Raw genomic sequence first — 17,867 nt, forward strand, 5'->3', positions numbered from 1 at the left:
AATTGAACATTTTACCATAGGATTTGCATGAAAAAATGAAATGGCATGCTCATGTGACGATCGGTCGATGAAAAGTCTCAAAACATCAACATCCACATGTCGCCAAATCAAATGCATCGGAAAATCAAGTGCCTATTCGTATAAAGTGGTATAAGAGTATCCTAAGAGTACTGTTAGGCCATGTTCGTTCCTTGGTTAAAGAACAAACGTAGAACAAATTAATATTTAATGAATTAATTATTAGCTATAAAAAATTTGAAAAGTGGATCGATATGTTTTTTGAAATCAACTTTCCTAATATTTTGCAAAAACACATCATTTAACAGTTTGAGAAGTGTACACATAAAAAACGAGAGAATCTGGTTTAGTTATCTGGGGAAAAGAACACAACCATTCTATGTTACAATGCGTTTGGTTTTAAGGTTTAGCTGGGATAGGTTAGAGTGATCTCATTTTCTACATTTGTTTGGTTTGATAGTTGTTTGGTTTGATAGCCAAATACTACCTCCGTCCCTAAATGTTTGACAGCGTTAACTTTTTTATACATGTTTGACTATTTGTCTTATTTAAAAAATTATGTAATTATTAATTATTTTTATATCATTTCATTTATTGTTAAGTATACTTTTATGCATATTTATAGCCTTTACATATTTTATAAAAATTTTAAATAAGACGAATGGTCAATCGTATATAAAAAAATCAACGGCGTCAAACATTTAGAGACGGATAAAGCACAATAAGAACATGTTTAGAAATATTCTCCTCATATCCAGGTCGATGATCAGCCAGACCGCCTCGTTCCACCTCCGCGTGATTCACATGTGCGCACTAGAGGGGGGTGATTGTTAATTATTTATCTACCTATGGAAAATAGCAATAAAAAAACTGCCAATTTAATCCATTACATTGTTCGATCTTATTTAGTTGAACTTTAGGTTGCACTGTTGCCAAGTGCTGCTTTAGTTCTAATCTTAATGTGTGGTTTGAGTTTTGTGTCCAGCGTCCCTTTTGTTCTAGTTCACCCCACGTCCTGTGCTTTTGGTTGGTTTCCATCCCATCTTTTTGGAGCATCTAATAAATGAACTGCAATAAACTGGATCACAAAAGTCAGCAACATTAGTAATTTACACCATGTGACCAATTTCAGCGCGATCGTTGAGAAACTCAGTGTAGGATAGGTACACCATGAGTTAAAAAAGAACAGGATATGAATATGACTAGAGTGCAAACTAACAGTAATTTACATCCAACACCCACAGAGAGTTGTCAGCTTGTAATGGCCACCAGATTGTTGCAAGGAGCTCTCAGTGAAGATGATGAGACGATCACCAGATGATTGGCACAATCCTACCTACCTTTTACTCGTGCAATGTACATGGAAATGGAGCAAACGTACCAACTAATTATGCTGCAGAACCTAAACCCAGAAAGATCAAAGAATCCACACCATCATGATACTTGTCGCCCCATGTTTCAGATTCTCCTACCAGACTCCATCGAGTCTAAAATAGGGATGGTGTCTCTCAGGGCAATGGCACCATGGTCTTCATCGGCAAGCTCAGTGTCTGTTGGTCTCGTGTTGTATGAGTTTGCAATACCGTTGCTTTGTGTGTCGGCTAGCTGTTGGAAATATGCATGAGGCCATACAGCTGCAAATGCAAACGAACAGGGGAACAGTTTTAAAATATGTCGAGCAAGGTCCCAAATATCATCTATATCACAAGGGAAACATACCATCAGCATCAAATGGATAAGGGAAAAATTGCAGATAACAAAATGAAGCAACAGTAAGACCTGAAAAGGGGGCGGACGAAGAATGAGACAAGATCCATGCATATTTTCTGACTATGAAGATGGTCTAAATGGTTGAGAAAAGGCGTCAAAATAACAAACCTATAATGCCACCTGCAAATACGTCTTGCCAGTGATGCCAGTAATCATCAACCCGAGAGACTGCCACAAGTGATGCAACAAGTAGAGGCAGAAATACTATGCATAGTTTTGCAATATGGCCTTTGCGATCAAAAGCTTGAAGTTTACCAGCTAAGTACCACGCAAGAAAACCTAGACCAGCAAAAGACCCTGCAGAAGGTGAGTGAGAACCACAACAGCTATGTCATATTATATTCAACTGATCCACCAAATAACGAATTTTAAAGATATATGGAGAACACGCTGTTCTCTGGTCATTAAAAGCTGTAGTTCATGCATCTCACCAAATTTTCAAACTTCACCATCAAATCTGTTTAATTATTATTCAATACAGAAATATAAATTATATTCATAGATTTGTTTGACAATTCCATAGCTCTATAGTTAATAGTTTAATTTGATTTACAAATAATTCACTATAAAATCAGGGATCAAAGATGTATTTCAGATATTGTAATGATGTCCAAAAAGGCATGTTTCTGTACAGGATGAAGTATAAACGATTGGTAACAAAAGATGAGCAACACTAATCATTTGGTTGGCACAGGATTTTTAATTATAGATTCAACATATAGGTGTCAAGACTCAAGAGTACCAAAAACAAATAAATATTGTTCAATAGCATGAAGATTGAACAATATTTATGTCCTGCATAGTTACAGAGCACATCACATTTCAGAGCAGTACTTCGATCAATGCCCTACATGAAGATTGAAGCAACCACTAAACTAAGCAGCACTGTTTTCAAATAAACAATTGGAGAAAAATCCTTGGGAATGTATGCATTGTAGAGTATGTGAGATAAACAGAAGTAAAAAGAATGCAAATTGCAAGGCATGTAAAAGCTCAATATCAGCTAAGAAACATACATCAGTAATTCAAAATTTTGTACCAAAGAGCTGTGTTTCTTACATGAAGAATGCCCACTTGGAAAGCTCTTGTGGCCTTCCTTGATGACACCCTTTTCTCCATGGCATATGACATCAGTAGTGACATTATCAAACTTCTGAAAAATGAAATGATTTGTACTTTCATATAAGCTACAGCCTAAACGAAGTTTAATATCTGAGCTCAGGGCATTAGCAGAAAGGAGATTACAGGTATTCCATCAGGGAAACAACGCCAAAAGAAATCTGGGCGAGGACGACCAACACCATCCTTAATTGCATCAGTAATCACCGCAGTTATAAGCACTGAATATAGAATCCCTGCACAAATTCTATGGTTAAATTCTATGGTTCAGCATAAATCAAAGATGTGAATTCAATAGATATCTACGTATGAGAGTATCATATACCCAGTATGCCATGATGTAAATCATAGACATTTTTCTTTTTGAAGTAAATTCCACCAAAGACAGCACAGGGCAGCACAATACCAATAAGCTGTAAGTAAAGAAATTATTACATGTCTCAATTGATAGATGAAATCATAAGAAATTTTTATCTGGAAAAGCAACAACATACCGGGACGGCCCAAAATGGAATTGTGTTGCCCTTTAGTGGGTATCTCAAGTCCGTCATCATGTCACGTCCAACAAAGCGGTGAAAAGGCTCAATTATGTTTAACACTCCATCAATAACAGCAAGAAACAGAAGTATTATCCAGTCATACATGTGGAGTCTTGCCACACTGGTGCCATGGGACCTTATAGTGTGGCATCCTAACTGGATACCAGGCATTTTTCCCTTAAAAAATAGGACGTTCAGAATCAGTGGGGAAAAAATAACTAGCATGAAGGTGATGGATACGATCTAGTGATCATATGAGCATGCAAAAAATCATGCATTGGTCACATTTCACCTGTCTTCAGACAGCAAAATATTTTGACACTATAAAGTCCAATTGTCAGAATATCTACAACTTTGAAGCTCTTCAAGCATATTTTGTAATTTGTACGTTTTGGAAATTGAAACTGCCTGTATCAACGTGTCACTAAAAACTGAGAAATTGTTCAGCAAGTATTGGCAAGCAGCAACCCCTTTTCCATGCCGCACGCCTTGCTGCATATCTCTCTCAACTTGAAAGGGCAAAGTGTATTTGAAGAAGTCCGAACAAACAAGAACATGAAAGAAGGTTCAGAACTCCAATACCTAATAATAATTGGACCTGTTTTGATATTCACAAACCTACAAAAACTATAAACTCCAGGGAGTTGACCAAAACCCTCCACACAGGCAGAGGTTGATAACAACCATATTCATTCCAAACAGTTACAAAGCTAGCAAACCTATCGCATTCACAAAAACTCATTCAACCTAAAATAAAATCATCATGTGATTTAGTAGTAAACTTTTGATCTTTCTGCTGGCTGGATAGTATTATCCCTTGATTGTAGTATAACATGTTCTAATCCATTTGACCTTAGTCAAACCGATTGCTACTAGAGGCATAAAAAACAATCAAGTACTAAACGGCAACATAGATCAGTTGCAGAATAAATGAGGTTAGGTGATGTCTTGAATCCAAGACAGTACAATCAGTGGCCTAAATTATACTACAATCATATTATTGGTTTACCCTCGACTAAATATATCTACAGTTTGACCATCCACGTCACAGGTCCAAACCACCATCGCTGAAAAGGTAAAATAACTAACTCAAAACAAACCTTATCCTGTTGAACAAACCAACAAAAAATCTAGCATATTTAGTTTACAACTATTAGGTATATTTGTATAGCCTCGCAAATAAATCCTAAAACGAGGCACTCAGAAACTAGATTGAAATACTGAAAAAATAACAAAACAAAAAATCACCTACGTACACAGTTCGCGAAGAGATGTTTCCATAAATTTCACGGGAAGAAACCAAACGATTTAGAAAGTGACACCAAAAAAAAAAAAGAAGAAAATCAAGAACCAACAGCTTCACCGGCTCTTCGGCGAGATAAGAACGGCTCCTCCAGGTCGCGCAGGGAGCCCTGATACAGATCGGCGGCCGCCTCCTCCTCGCACTCTTCCTGCAAAAAGATTAAAAAAAAATCAAATCAAAGAACAAGGTCACACGAGTACACGACCAAAGCAATCTGCAGTTGAATCTTCCACGGAAAACACTGAGAAAAGAAAAGGACAAGAAAAAAGGAGAGCGTGTGTGCGCTGTTGGGGGCAATCACGTCGCCGGAGTGTCACATTACCGCGGCGGCGTTGGAAGCGAGAGGAGTGGAGTGGAGGCAAGGCGGAGTGGGAGGAGGGGACGGGGACGCGCGGTGAGGTCGAGGGCGGAGGAACAGGGAAGCAACTGGAGTCTGCACAAGATGGATGGCCCACTGTACCAAACCATATATTGGTAAAAAAAATTAATTTATGAATATTTTTTATATATGTATTCTTAGTATTCCAAAAGTTATTTTTGAAAATAAATTTCGGTGCAAAAATCTTAAATCAATTCTAAATTTATGGTTGAAAATTTAAAATTTGGCTTATATGAATAATAGGGTGTTTGGGTTTCTTTTGCTTTCGTGGATGGTACATAATCCTTGGCAGTCTAGACCATTTTATTTTTTTTTTCTTTGAAAAATAGCAAAATATGATTTTTTTTTTAATTTTAGGAAATATTCAATCCCTCTATGAAACAAACAATAGATGAATAGAGTAATGATACCCCACTAGAAAGCAGGCCCCGAAAAAATGACATCTGTTTTTGGTAAAAGGACCGATAAATAATGTTACGTGGATAGTAAAATGGATATATGAGTTTTCCGTAGCAGCACGTAGCACAATGCAAAATAATATTTTGAATCTTTTATTTATTTATTAGCATTTGAATCTTTTATTTATTTATTAGCATTTTAAATGGATATATTACTCTAGAATTTATACATGTCTACGACAAACCTTACCCCTTTCCATCACCGCCATGTGTCCTCGGTCACCTCACTAGAGAACATGGCACCTTGTTGTTGAGTTAAAGCATCCCTAATAAACTAGCCAAAAATTATTAGTCATATCTCATTTGATATCTCATCTGGTTAGCCGCTCAATTTTTTTTACACTCCATTAGACTAATCAAAACCCACACTCCTACATCCATGCCTTTTCATTTATGCTTAAGCTTATAAGCCAAAATTTAAATTTCAACCGTTGATTTTGAGGTTTTGACATCATCGTTTATTTTTCAGCCTTGTCTTTTAGATCGCTAAGAACATGTATATACAAGTTTTATTCACAAATTATTTTTCGTTTGTAAATATGCCGTTTGTATGTTTCCTTAAAGATGATCCCCTTAGTGAGAAGGTGCGTCAAGTAATTACAGCCCCATTTATTTATTGATTATAATCATAAGCAAAACAATTTATTAATGATATAATTTATAAATATAACATTTATATATATATATATATATATGTTCTTAGTGATAAAAACAAAGGTTGTAAAGTAAACTACATTAAAAAAATTCAAAAATCAATTTCAAAATTATGTTTTAAATTTTAAATTTTAGCCTATAAACATAAACATAAGCAAAAGAATAAGGCTTAGCCTCTCCACTTTCTCTTAGGAAGAGATGGCTAGTGTGGAAGGATGACTAAATAGGGACTTTTAATTTTTTGTCACTATTTACCACGACTGCTTAATCCCTCTCACAGCTATAGTGAGAGAAGAGTGACAAATCTATTGCCACTTACCCTGTAAAAGTGACAAATAGTTAAATTTCCTGACTAAATATGGCTAACTAGGAAAGAGATTTGGCTAGTGAATTGTGATAGCTAGTTTGTTGGAGCACGGTTGTTTGACCTGGTTGGCTATATTTGGAGATAGCTAGCCTGAAGGCTAGGGACGCAAAACAACCTGGTTGGCTATATTTGGAGATAGCTAGCCTGAAGGCTAGGGACGCTTGTTTGACGTTTTTATAGAAAGAATCAAATAGTGTATTTGTAAATAAAAAATAATTTATGAATAAAATTTTTATATATGTATTCTTAGCGATATAAAAGTCAAGGTTGAAAAATAAACTTCATTAAAAAAACCCTTAAAATCAATTCTAAATTCAAGGTCGAAAATTTAAATTTTGGCTTATAAACATAAGTAGAATGAAAAGATGGGTGTGCTAATCTCTTGGGTTGCTCTGAGCATCCCGTGCTACCCTGTCCATTGGCTAAAATCTCAACATGTGAGTAGAGTTATCACGATAAAAATACTTGCATATATACGAATATACTATTATAAATTGCTTTGTTTATTTATCGGCTTCCCGAACATTTGATATATGGAATTAAATTTCTTTTGAATAACTTTTACCCCTACAACTGTGTTATAGCTAGCTTTCATCAGCCGGTGAACCAACGCAACTGGAGAAGGCCACAGTTTACATCCGGGATTTCTCAAGTACAGTAATAAAGTACCCGAACCCCCCCAATGGGATGGCAAAGATGACAAAGCCAACATTCTCGTCCGTATGATTGCAACAGCCAGAATGAGCTGGGCACTACGGAATGCACATGACAAGTCACGTTGCTCTCTTTATGTGTAGGCCATCAAGTAACTAGGATCCAATAAAAGGAGAAAAGAAACCACATTCACAACCGTGCCCCCCCTCCACCCCAAGCTTTATGTCTGGACAGCATTGTGCTTGGGAGAAAAGAACAAAAACAGAAGCCTAAGCAGAGTTTATTAAACTTACTATTTGTGGTGACCTTCCAACTCAAAACAATAATAATAAAGAGTGGTGATCTTATCCTAACCTATGTCTAGTCCAGCCATCCAGGATGGAGTGGTCCCCTTACTCCCTGGAGGACCATAAAGTATCAGCAATGTGCCTTGCTTGAAAGCAGTCAAAGCACACACATCAAGAGCTAGTTGAGATGGATATTGAGCAATGCTTTGCATGCTCATCTAAGCATCATAAAAGCCATGTTTCATAGATGAATAAAAACAAGACAGTATGTCACTTGTCAACATCCACTTTGAACATCTACAGAAAAATGCGTGTGAAACGTTTACCATCTTACAGATCGTATTAAATGGTGATCGCATGCATAAGGAAGCATTCCTTTAACTACAAAACTGTTCGCAGGAAATGCACAAAATAAATGTAGACAGCGGTACACACCAACAGTATATATCCCAGTACATGCCAGCCTTTCATTTCGTTTTGTTACAGCAGCGAGTATTTGAAGGATCAGCCAAGGAAACAAAGTCAGAGAATGAGGTTCAGAATACAATTTCTCGTGTATTTGTTCTCTCTAGGAGCACATGTAATATACAGAGATTTCTAGGTACTGTGTACAAGTGGTGCACTAACACATGATAGACCTGTTTCTACGAGTTTCATGAGTTTACCTATATTTTGCGTGGCTGGGCATGTCACATAGCCAACCTTGGAAAGTTTGTTCAGCCCAACTCAAAAACCATCTGAGATGAACATGATATTGTATCATTGTTGATTCGTTACCATATTAAAATTTCAGGAGCTTCATTGTTAAATAAACTACTGATCATGGAGAGAAAGGAACTCTATGATACATGGGTAAACTTCATTTGTTGCCTGTACAAGGGACAAAACATGTGTAGGTGATGAGCAAGAGGATGAAAAAAAAACTTGACTTTGAAAATTGAAGTAGCAAATTTTATTGGATGTGAAGAGACGGAGAATATGTACCAGTCGGCCTCCAACTAAGTCATAGTGTGCATAATGAGGGCCTTCTGACTTCCCAAATACCCCATATTTCACCATGTGCTGAGGAATTAGCTTGACAGTTTCTGGTAAGATAAGAGTATGAAGTTCAAACAAAATTAGCAATCTTCTTAGAAGCAACAGAGCTAGCAGACAAGGAAAGTGCCACATTCTACCATAAACAGCTTCTGGAGGACAGATGAGATCTTTATCTCCAGCTAGTGCTAGGACAGGGGTCTGACAAGCTTGCAAATGATCTTTGTATGAGAAAGTTCCAGTTCTATTACATAGTCCCCCTTCCCGAAAAGCTGTTGTAAGTTGCAGGACAACCTTTGCGGGCACTGTACCTGAAAATTATTTGTAACTTATATGAACACATCCAACCTCAGTACCCCACTGACAATAATTGCTGAGAGCAGACATCCCATATTTATATCATATGATGGAAGGTGGTCACAGTGCAGTATATTATGAAGTAACTCTAGATTGCAGAAATCCTACATAAGCATAGTATGGCATATAGACAATGCTGCAAGTTATTGAATATATTCTGGCAACACCTTAATAAAAGAAACATTCTGGCAAGCTGATACCCCAGAATACATGACATGCAGAATGCAGTGTACCATGTGTAACTAAAGATTACTTACAGAAGTTGTTAAAAACAAGCTTGGACAACAACTCCGGGTGCATCATATCCTGAGCTGATATCTGATGATTAAGCCAGGAAAAAAGATAAGGTGGACCAGATGCCCAGGGATATGCTGCTGCTAATAATGTGCCCAATGGAACAGTAGGGACATTAAGGGCCTGCGCAGGATGAACCTGACAAACAAACTCATTAGCTATTCATAACAATAAATGAAGAAAACTTTTAAAAGGACAAGTCATAAACATCTTTATCAAGCTGAAATTATCGATTAATTACTAACTCACAAGTGGTAGTAACATCTTCAGTGATGAATCAGATGTTGTGTAGTCAACAGAGGAAGCTAAAGTAACAATAGCTGCTAAATTTGATGGAACACCTTCGAAACCTTTGAGAACAAGAGAAAAAGTAATAGGCCATGAGTTTGAGAAATGACAACTGAAAGACAGTAGGCCGAGCTCCACAAAATCATGACATTTCTTATCAAATGAACAAAATTGAATTTACTTCTAGAATATGAAGGTAAAATTTGTAAAATGTCCAAAAAACTACTGTTAGCTCCAGGAATCTAAGAAAAACAAGCATAATAGTCGTGCCTGCAGGCAGAATGTTCCGTTTACATTGGAGAAATGAATAGTGGCTCCTACTTTAGTAGCAACACTAGAATTGTGCTTTGATTTATTTTTTAAAAAGGCAGTAAAGGTCTAGCAAACAGTCAACTGAAAACTACAGTGTTATGTCTCACCACATTTTGACAGGATTGCATATAACAAAATTCCTCCCATTGAGTGTCCAATGGCAAGCAGCTTCCCATCTTTGGCTCTGCTATGTTGTTTAATATATTCCACCTGTAGATTAACTGTGTTATCAAGCGATCGATATTCCAAAAAATATTTGATAAGGTTCATGATGAAATTATCAAATGGAATAGTAAACAAAAAGAACTAGTTAGTTCGCTGAATATAACAGTGAACAGTGCAACAACTATAGCCTTCAAAAAGACGTGGCACCTCACCGCAGTAGGTATATCCTCCTCCAAGTAATGATCGAAGTCCCAATTATATTCATAATTTAGATCCCTCTGTGTTGCCACAAAACGTTCCCATGAGTTAATCTGATCTTGAAAATTCTTCAGAATACGCAGACTTTCTTCTCTCATTGGACCAATAACGGTAGAGCTTTCTACCATATCAGACAGAACTGAAATTTTATTTGTGATCTCATGAAAATTTTTATTTGAACTAGCCTCTTCCAGAAGTTTTGAAACTCGGTCAAAAAAATTAGCCAGCTCTGTCAGTAAAGGTGGATCATCCAAAGCAACTATTCCAAGGTCATCATAATCAATAGCAGAGCCACCAGAACTTTGAACTGAAGCAACCTCCAACATGCTCGATTTATCAAGAGCCAGTCTGCTATTAGAGATATCATCGATAGTGCCTGACAGAGATGTAGTAGAATTGTCGTAATCACGCGTGCTCAGACCAGCACCTCTCACTTCAACAATCCATGTATCAAATCCTTGATTAGACATGTGGCGGGCAAATGAGGCCTAAATATAATGAGGAACATCATCAATATTAACACCACAAAGAGGAGGGGGGATGCAAGTATCGAAGAACAAGATAACTTAAATGCTTGATAACTGATAAGATTTTTAGTAACTTGTTCGCAGAATACAGGATAGATTGTACCTATAGTTTTGCAAGAGGAAGAGAAAGAGGCAGAGAGAGGGAGCAAGTATTAAAACAACATGATAAGTGGGATATTTCGCAACCAATAGCACTAAACTTAGTAACCTACTATCCAAGTACAAGACTATCATAACATGTAACCTATAGTTTTGCAAATGGACTGCCAGTTTACTGTCATAATGTATGCAATTATATGAGGTAGATGCACGTAACTTTGTTTATTCTTTTAAAAAAGGCAGACTGGAACTTAATTACAGTTCATAATAATGAAAACAAGTGAAGCTCAAGAAATTGAATATTCAGCAACCTCAGTTTTCACACTTTGGAATTTCTTTCGACATGATATAACAATATCAATCCTATGAACATTAGTTAATCTTATTTTCCTTAATCGCTAGAGATGATTTTAACAGGGACCGTTTTCTGACATGTGTGAATACGTGCCAAGTGCGGTGGATAATGTATGAATAGAATTGAATTTTATAACAAGATGATCCAGGTATCAATTCAGGCATAGGAATGGCCTGTAAAAGATATAACCTGTGTAGCCATGCACACACATCATTACACTGATTTCCCAATAACACACTACACTATCACTGTGGCTACCATATCTTCCTCACCTCTGAGCTTGCAATGGCCTCATGTTTCTCCCACCCAGATGTTTCCTCACTAGGCACCAGCTATCTGTGCCACAAGTCCTCTCTAAAATCTAAATTCTAAGCTACAACCATGGGAAAAACCTTTCTTTGTTCAAGTAAAATATTACACTTTTTTTTCTGAAAAATTGCATTATTTGTTCAAGGAAACATTGGGAAATAGTGTCTTTGATGGTGTTAACTTAAAGTCGTTAATGTCTTGCTTGATGGCTCTTCCACAAATATCTTAATCTTGAAGACAAATAAGCAACAAGAAATCCAAAACTATCAACGGTCAAGATCTTAACTACATGTTATGTCTTTGTTTTTTAGCAAAAACTCATGGCCTTATTTTGATAATGTTATTGACTTTAGTTCTATGAAAGTATGAAACTATAATCTGTAACTCTGTATGTAACTGATCATATGGATGGTATAACTATGTATAAGTTATATACATATATGCAACTAATGTTTAATATGAAAAGATTAAAATTAGTCAACATGATTAGTTAGCAGTATTTTCCTCGTACAGTCAAGACACTCAGACCCCAGTCTACATCCTGCCTGGCATATCCATCCAACATGCTAATCAAATTGCTCCACAACTCACAATTTCCAGCAAAATTCCAAACAAGATTAATTTCAGAAATCACCATCCATCTCCCTGTCCCATACTAGATTCCGAACAAATGAGCCACACATTACACGATTCCAACTTCCAAGTACCTGACCACCACTTCCTACCATCTAGAATTCCATTTCAGGCAAGGAAATCCTGCGGCGGCAGAAAGGAGCAGCTCAAAAGGAAAATTTCTACTCACCCCGGGGGAGAGATCGAAGCCGATGGCGTTCGTCCCGACTCCCGACAGCAGCATCAGCGGGTGGTTCCTCGCCGGCGCCTGCACACAAACATTCACGCGAGCGCGCGTCGCCGACGGGCAAATCAAACACGGTTCTGAACCCAACGTGAAAGAGGAAACCGAAATCAAACGAGCACGGGCGGGGGGCCGTACATGAGGCGGCGGCCTGTACCGCCAGAGCGCGAGGCACCACCCGGCGCCGGAGACCGGCGCGTAGTGGAGCTCGTCGGCGGTGCAGACGGGCGGCTTCACCGTCAGCCGAGAGGGGGCCGCCGCGGAGGCGGAGAGGTGGATCGGGGGCGCGTCGGCGCGGATTGGGCTGAGGACGCGGCGGCGGAGGCGAGTGTTAGGAGGAGGGGGAGTGAAGAGCGCCTCGCCGGAGCTCCGGCGAGCGCCGGCGCCGGCGATGGGCTGGGGAAGCATCGGTGTTGCCGCTTTGGGCATTTTCGGTTTTTATTTGAAAGCAAAAATTCAGGTCGTTATAAGAGTAGCTCTTTCCGTTCTTCCTTCTGCATCTGATCAACATGTCATAACAGTCTGTTAGCATTAATTAAATATTGCTCCACCCGTTTCAAAAATGTAATTATCTCTGTAACTGAACTTGGGGAGTAAAAAAGTAGGTGTGAATATGAGATCGAATGAAACAAGCTTACGATTGGTCGAGAAGAGAATATATGTGTTAAAATTTTTATGGTAAATTAGTCGTAATTGGTTGATGACATGTAAATACATAAATCTGATTTTTTGTTTTTTTACATTTAGCTCATTTGGTAAACTTTTGTTATAATAGATTCTTTGAAAAACTTAACCATAAGTAGACCGTTTTTCTCGGTATCACTGTCATTAGAGCCAAGTTCCAAAATGTCGGTGTAAAAGACGATGCCAACGACACCCTTGACTCCGTGATGGCTAAGTTATTGATATCAAGAAGGTTGGCGCAAAAAAAGATGAGAAAACACTATATACGGAAGAAAAAGTATTTATAAATAAGTCCTATGTCCCAATATGGCTAGCACTGAGAACATATTTGTCATGTACATGCTTTTTCTCCTTAATGAAATTGGATGGCCATTTCTATGCCTTCCCAGCAAAAAAATATTTTCAAATATTTTTCCTTATACATGTCTTTTTTTCTAGATTTTTTTCAAAACAGGTTCTTGATGTCAATGTTTTTTAGCGTCGATCTCCATTTCTTGGCTACTATGGAAAGAGTCTCGTCAACGACAGTGGCACCGAGTCGTTAGACAACGGCACCAAAAAGATCAATCTTAATTGAAGTTAGTTTTTCATGAGTTCATTTACAAAAATAAATTTTCTAAAGGGCTAAAGTATAAAAATCATGTACATAAATGGCATCATTTTATGATAAATTGTGATGGGCAGAAATAGCTTTGTTATGGAATGGACTATACATAGGTAGGGGCAGAATTTTGGCCAAATCACGAAAGAAAATCATGGGATGTTGGAGAACTTGCCTTCATTCCCTGTAGCCTAAATTTTCCAAAAACAAAATCATCATATAAACGTTGCTCTAGCCAAAGCCCAAAGGCAATTGAAAAATGAGGACCATTTGCATTTGGGGTCATACAGATTAGAACGGTGCTAGCTATTTTCATAGTTGAGATGTTATGTTAGAAAATTTTAGTATAATGTAAACTAATGTACTACTGCCAATGTGGTGTGACCTCCTCCCTCTATCATAACATAATTGCATTTACAGTACTTGAGAGCTAAATTAGTGAAGAAGACAAATAACTTGTCACCCATTAAACAAAAATATGGAATGAGGTGAAAGTTAGATGGGTAAGGTGAAGAGGAATTTAAATGTGAGCTAACTAACTCCACAAGTATCTTTCATGCAATAAATTTGAAATTTAAACTACATGATTATGTATGGGCTACTCGCTTAGTTTTATAACGCAAGACATTTATGTATGCTTAGATTTATCAATTGATTAAGATAAATCGTCTGTCTATATGTCTAAATTTATTAGCATGTGTATAATCCTAGATAGCATCAAAAAGTCTTACATCGTAAGACGGAGGTAGCAGTTGTTAATATCAGTGGATAAAAATTGAGTTTTAAAGACAATATAAACATCGAAATTGTTAGTTACTCCCTCCATTTTATTTGATAAGTGACTTTTCTCTCGGTTAAACTTATTTAAGTTTGACCAAATATATAGAAAAATATATTAATAATTCAAGACAGGACACATATTATAAAAAAATATTTAATGTTAGATTTAATGAAACTAATTTAATATTTATAACGCTGCTAACTTTTCCTAAGAACTTGATCAATCTTAAACAAGTTTGACTTAAGAAAAAAGTGAAACGACTTACGGAGGGAGTTTTTTTTTTTTTACTGAATGGAGAATTTGAATTAAGAAATAGCAACCATGCATTTTATATAGACCTTCAATACTTGAGTGCCGTTGTGTCCCTGTGATGAATATGAATATGATACTTGGTGGTAGCTGGGAAGCTGGTAGGGAGCGGTGGCAGCAGGATGGTTGAGCTTCTCTTCACCTGATATGATAGATACTGGATAAGCTCATGCTCATTTCTAGACTACTGTACGCTCTCTCTTCTGATCGAGGGTGGTGGGTGGGAGTTTTGCGTGCATGCCGTCAATAACAACAAAACGGAATTGAGTCGATGCAACTTCTTACTTCTCTAATTGCTTCCTATTTTTGCTTTGTTGATCGGTTATTAGCACATCGGCACCGCTTGAGAGAGAAAATATAGTAGAAGTCATATGCTTTTCGTTAGTAGGTTGTATATTTTTCAAAAAAAAGAGTTTATATATAAGTTGCTTTAAAAATCATATCAATTTATTGTTCAAGTTTAAAATAATCCATACATTAATTGCTTCTTCTTTTCTTCTCCTCCTCCTCCTCCTTTTCTTTCCTCTCAAACTCACTCTAAATATTTCATTGATGAAAATGTTTGGTTACTTTAGAAAAAGTTATTTAAGACTAAACAATGTGGTCATAAAAAAATTATCAGTTTGGTAAAATTTAATTGACATCGTTGTGTGCATCCAAAGCCCTCGCCATCATGTCTCTCTATTGTTGCTTATCTACATATGATGGTCGAAGGTATATTGGGATTTAGGAGCAAAGGGATCTAGTGTCCAGATTTAGAGGGTCAAACGGCGATGACAACCTTTGAAATCATGGTGGTTGGTGTTGGTGCCCATACTCGTGGTGTGGTTGTACGGACTAAAGCCTAAGAACACGTCAAAGGTATTTATTAGTCGGTTCTCTCCATTGTCATATAAGCCAATATAATGATATGAGGGAAAGAGAAAAAATATTTTTGTGCATGACAACGGCTTAGAGTTCACTCTTAGCATTTTTTTAAAGAAAATTGTATTATATATGGTGGATAAAAAGGAAATAAAATGTAATAAAAAATTATTTTATTCGATTGATTAAGAGATCATGTCTAACTCTACCTTTATAGATGTCTTTATAAGATGAGTTCTTGGTGCTGATATGGATAAGAGAAGAGTCAACCGACCGTAGATTGAATTCTACCTTTAAACATGCCTTAATAGTAGTTGCAGGTTGATAGCAGTCACTTCAAAGCAGTTTGTGCCGAGGAAGTAGGAAGTGAGTAATTAACCGAGGGAGGTGATTGATGGATGGATTGATCGATAGTGATACTAAATAAGAAATATTTAAATGAAAGCACAAATGTTTCAACCTTTCATAACTTCTTGCTTGGGCATTGTTGACGCCAAATCTGTCGATCTGGCATGCTGAATAGACGCGAAAGCCTAGGATTCTCTACGTTGCTCCAGTACATGACCTAAATCTTGATGAGGTGCGAACATGTCAGTCAGTTTGATCTTGCAATCGTGGATGTTGGTTGCAGGTTATTCCTCTTAGAGAGATAGAGCTACTAGACTATTAGGTATCTCCTGTGAGCATCCCCGAGATGTGAACTGGCCCATGAGGGTGGACCTTGCCTCCCCTAAGGAAAAGAGATAACTTTGAGTGAAAACCAAGCTAACCTTCATGGTCACTTGGTGAGGCAAAGGGTTCATCAAGACCTGGCTCTTAGGAGCTCCTCAATGGAGAGTGGGATCTGGGTGATCCAAATTTCAGGAAAAAAATTTCGCTTGTCTCCCTATCTTTGTGAATTCCCGTTTGTCTTGTGTTTTCTTGTGATCTTGTGAAGTTATAGGTTGTGTGCTCCTAATGTACTCTCTTATTACTCTTGTTTCATCTCCTCTATTGCTGGACTGCAGAGATTTTGACTTTCTTTGGAACAAATATGTCTTGATCAGAAGTTCCGGTGTTCTTTATCGGAACCTTTGACTAGCTATCATGGTTTACCGAAGGCAACTCCATCGTCCTTTCACATATAGTATGGCACGGACCAACACATGATCTGGTTGGATGAAACATGATGGACTATCCCGTCAACAGTGGATTGTACAATAGGTTGAGCCTCTAGGACAAGTTGTTGATTTGCCAACCAAACTTTGCATGGCTGAACTCCACATCTTTTCTAGACATATAGCATGTATTTTATTCTAGAGAGACCTAGTGTGCATCAGATGTGGTGTCCTAGCAACATGAGAGTCAAGGTACTTTCCATCCCCTCAATATAGTATGTTCAAATATAAAGGAAACCTTATTACATTTACATGTCACCTCAACTCCTTTGATGTGGTAAACTTGAAAACTCAATTCTTTTTTCTTTGCTTTGCTTGCCAAACACTGGACTAATTTCTATATGGATGAATTGTTGTAGTTCATTCAAACACCAGGAATCAAAATTCATTTCACACTTAGCAAACATGGTTAGTCCCGATGATGTCATTAATCACTAAAACCCTTAACGAGGGCCTACATGCTTACACTATGTTGTGACGCAAAAGATGCTTTGTTGCTTGCAATTCCAAACATCTGATTTGGCGAGTGTGAGTGCATCAAGTTTTCTTCTAACTGGAAACCTTGTAAGCTGACCACATTACATTGCGTAGAATTTCCTTCATGTCGAACACCCTCAGCCTCCTCAAGCGTAGAAAATTCATGTTGCAATCGATCAGCCTTGCACACCATGGTCCAAATCGCATCGAGACTAGTCACACCCGCCCTTATATGCATGTAGATCAAATCCAGTATCATCAACGCCACAAGCCCCTAGCCAACATCGACGTCGTTGCAAGCCAGTTACAACCAAATACACCTGCCCAATCCCCACGTTGGATCTAGCCCTCGTTGTTATTGTCGGCCAGCCTCCTTGTGGGCATCTGCTACTAGCCATCGCGTGTGACCATTGTTGCCAAGTGCCACCATTATGCACTGGCCTTACATCAACCATTGTTTCCAAGTGCCACCCTTACAAGTGCTATCCTCGTTGGCTATCGACATTGTCCCTCATAGCCTGCTGCCCATCGTGGGCCTTCTGCGTCAGCTCTCCTTCCCCATCAACCTCGCTACACTTGGATTTGGGCTCT

The 17,867-nt window shown here is 37.8% G+C and overlaps 2 protein-coding genes across 2 annotated transcripts; both read right to left on the reverse strand.

Moving 5' to 3' along the window:
- Positions 1-756: 756 nt before the first annotated feature.
- On the reverse strand, positions 757-5,217 carry LOC102705551 (lipid phosphate phosphatase 2-like). Its single transcript, XM_040526892.1, has 9 exons — positions 5,072-5,217; positions 4,810-4,897; positions 3,402-3,623; positions 3,233-3,320; positions 3,034-3,143; positions 2,848-2,941; positions 1,897-2,085; positions 1,738-1,797; positions 757-1,652 (listed from the first exon to the last, which is right to left on the reverse strand). The coding sequence occupies exons 1-9, from the start codon at positions 5,215-5,217 to the stop codon at positions 1,477-1,479; spliced, it is 1,173 nt and encodes a 390-aa protein (XP_040382826.1). The 3' UTR covers positions 757-1,476.
- A 2,650-nt stretch (positions 5,218-7,867) lies between these two features.
- Positions 7,868-12,878, reverse strand: LOC102705272. Its single transcript, XM_006659261.3, has 9 exons — positions 12,542-12,878; positions 12,350-12,427; positions 10,212-10,745; positions 9,942-10,044; positions 9,484-9,584; positions 9,198-9,372; positions 8,724-8,894; positions 8,533-8,633; positions 7,868-8,418 (listed from the first exon to the last, which is right to left on the reverse strand). The coding sequence occupies exons 1-9, from the start codon at positions 12,830-12,832 to the stop codon at positions 8,362-8,364; spliced, it is 1,611 nt and encodes a 536-aa protein (XP_006659324.2). The 5' UTR covers positions 12,833-12,878; the 3' UTR covers positions 7,868-8,361.
- Positions 12,879-17,867: the final 4,989 nt, after the last annotated feature.

The sequence above is a fragment of the Oryza brachyantha genome, chromosome 8, assembly GCF_000231095.2.
Source record: "Oryza brachyantha chromosome 8, ObraRS2, whole genome shotgun sequence".
Taxonomy (NCBI): domain Eukaryota; kingdom Viridiplantae; phylum Streptophyta; class Magnoliopsida; order Poales; family Poaceae; genus Oryza; species Oryza brachyantha.

Bases quoted from the DNA above. Each gene is read 5' to 3' on its own strand.
- LOC102705551 (XM_040526892.1), bottom strand. From the start codon at position 5,217: ATGGTTTGGTACAGTGGGCCATCCATCTTGTGCAGACTCCAGTTGCTT. The intron at 3,321-3,401 runs GTATGTTGTTGC...CTTTACTTACAG, and splicing joins TTCCATTTTGGGCCGTCCCG to CTTATTGGTATTGTGCTGCC. The intron at 1,798-1,896 runs GTTTGTTATTTT...CCCCCTTTTCAG, and splicing joins ATTTGCAGGTGGCATTATAG to GTCTTACTGTTGCTTCATTT.
- LOC102705272 (XM_006659261.3), bottom strand. From the start codon at position 12,832: ATGCCCAAAGCGGCAACACCGATGCTTCCCCAGCCCATCGCCGGCGCC. The intron at 9,585-9,941 runs GTGAGACATAAC...TTGTTCTCAAAG, and splicing joins TGCAATCCTGTCAAAATGTG to GTTTCGAAGGTGTTCCATCA. The intron at 9,373-9,483 runs GTGAGTTAGTAA...TTTGTTTGTCAG, and splicing joins TGAAGATGTTACTACCACTT to GTTCATCCTGCGCAGGCCCT.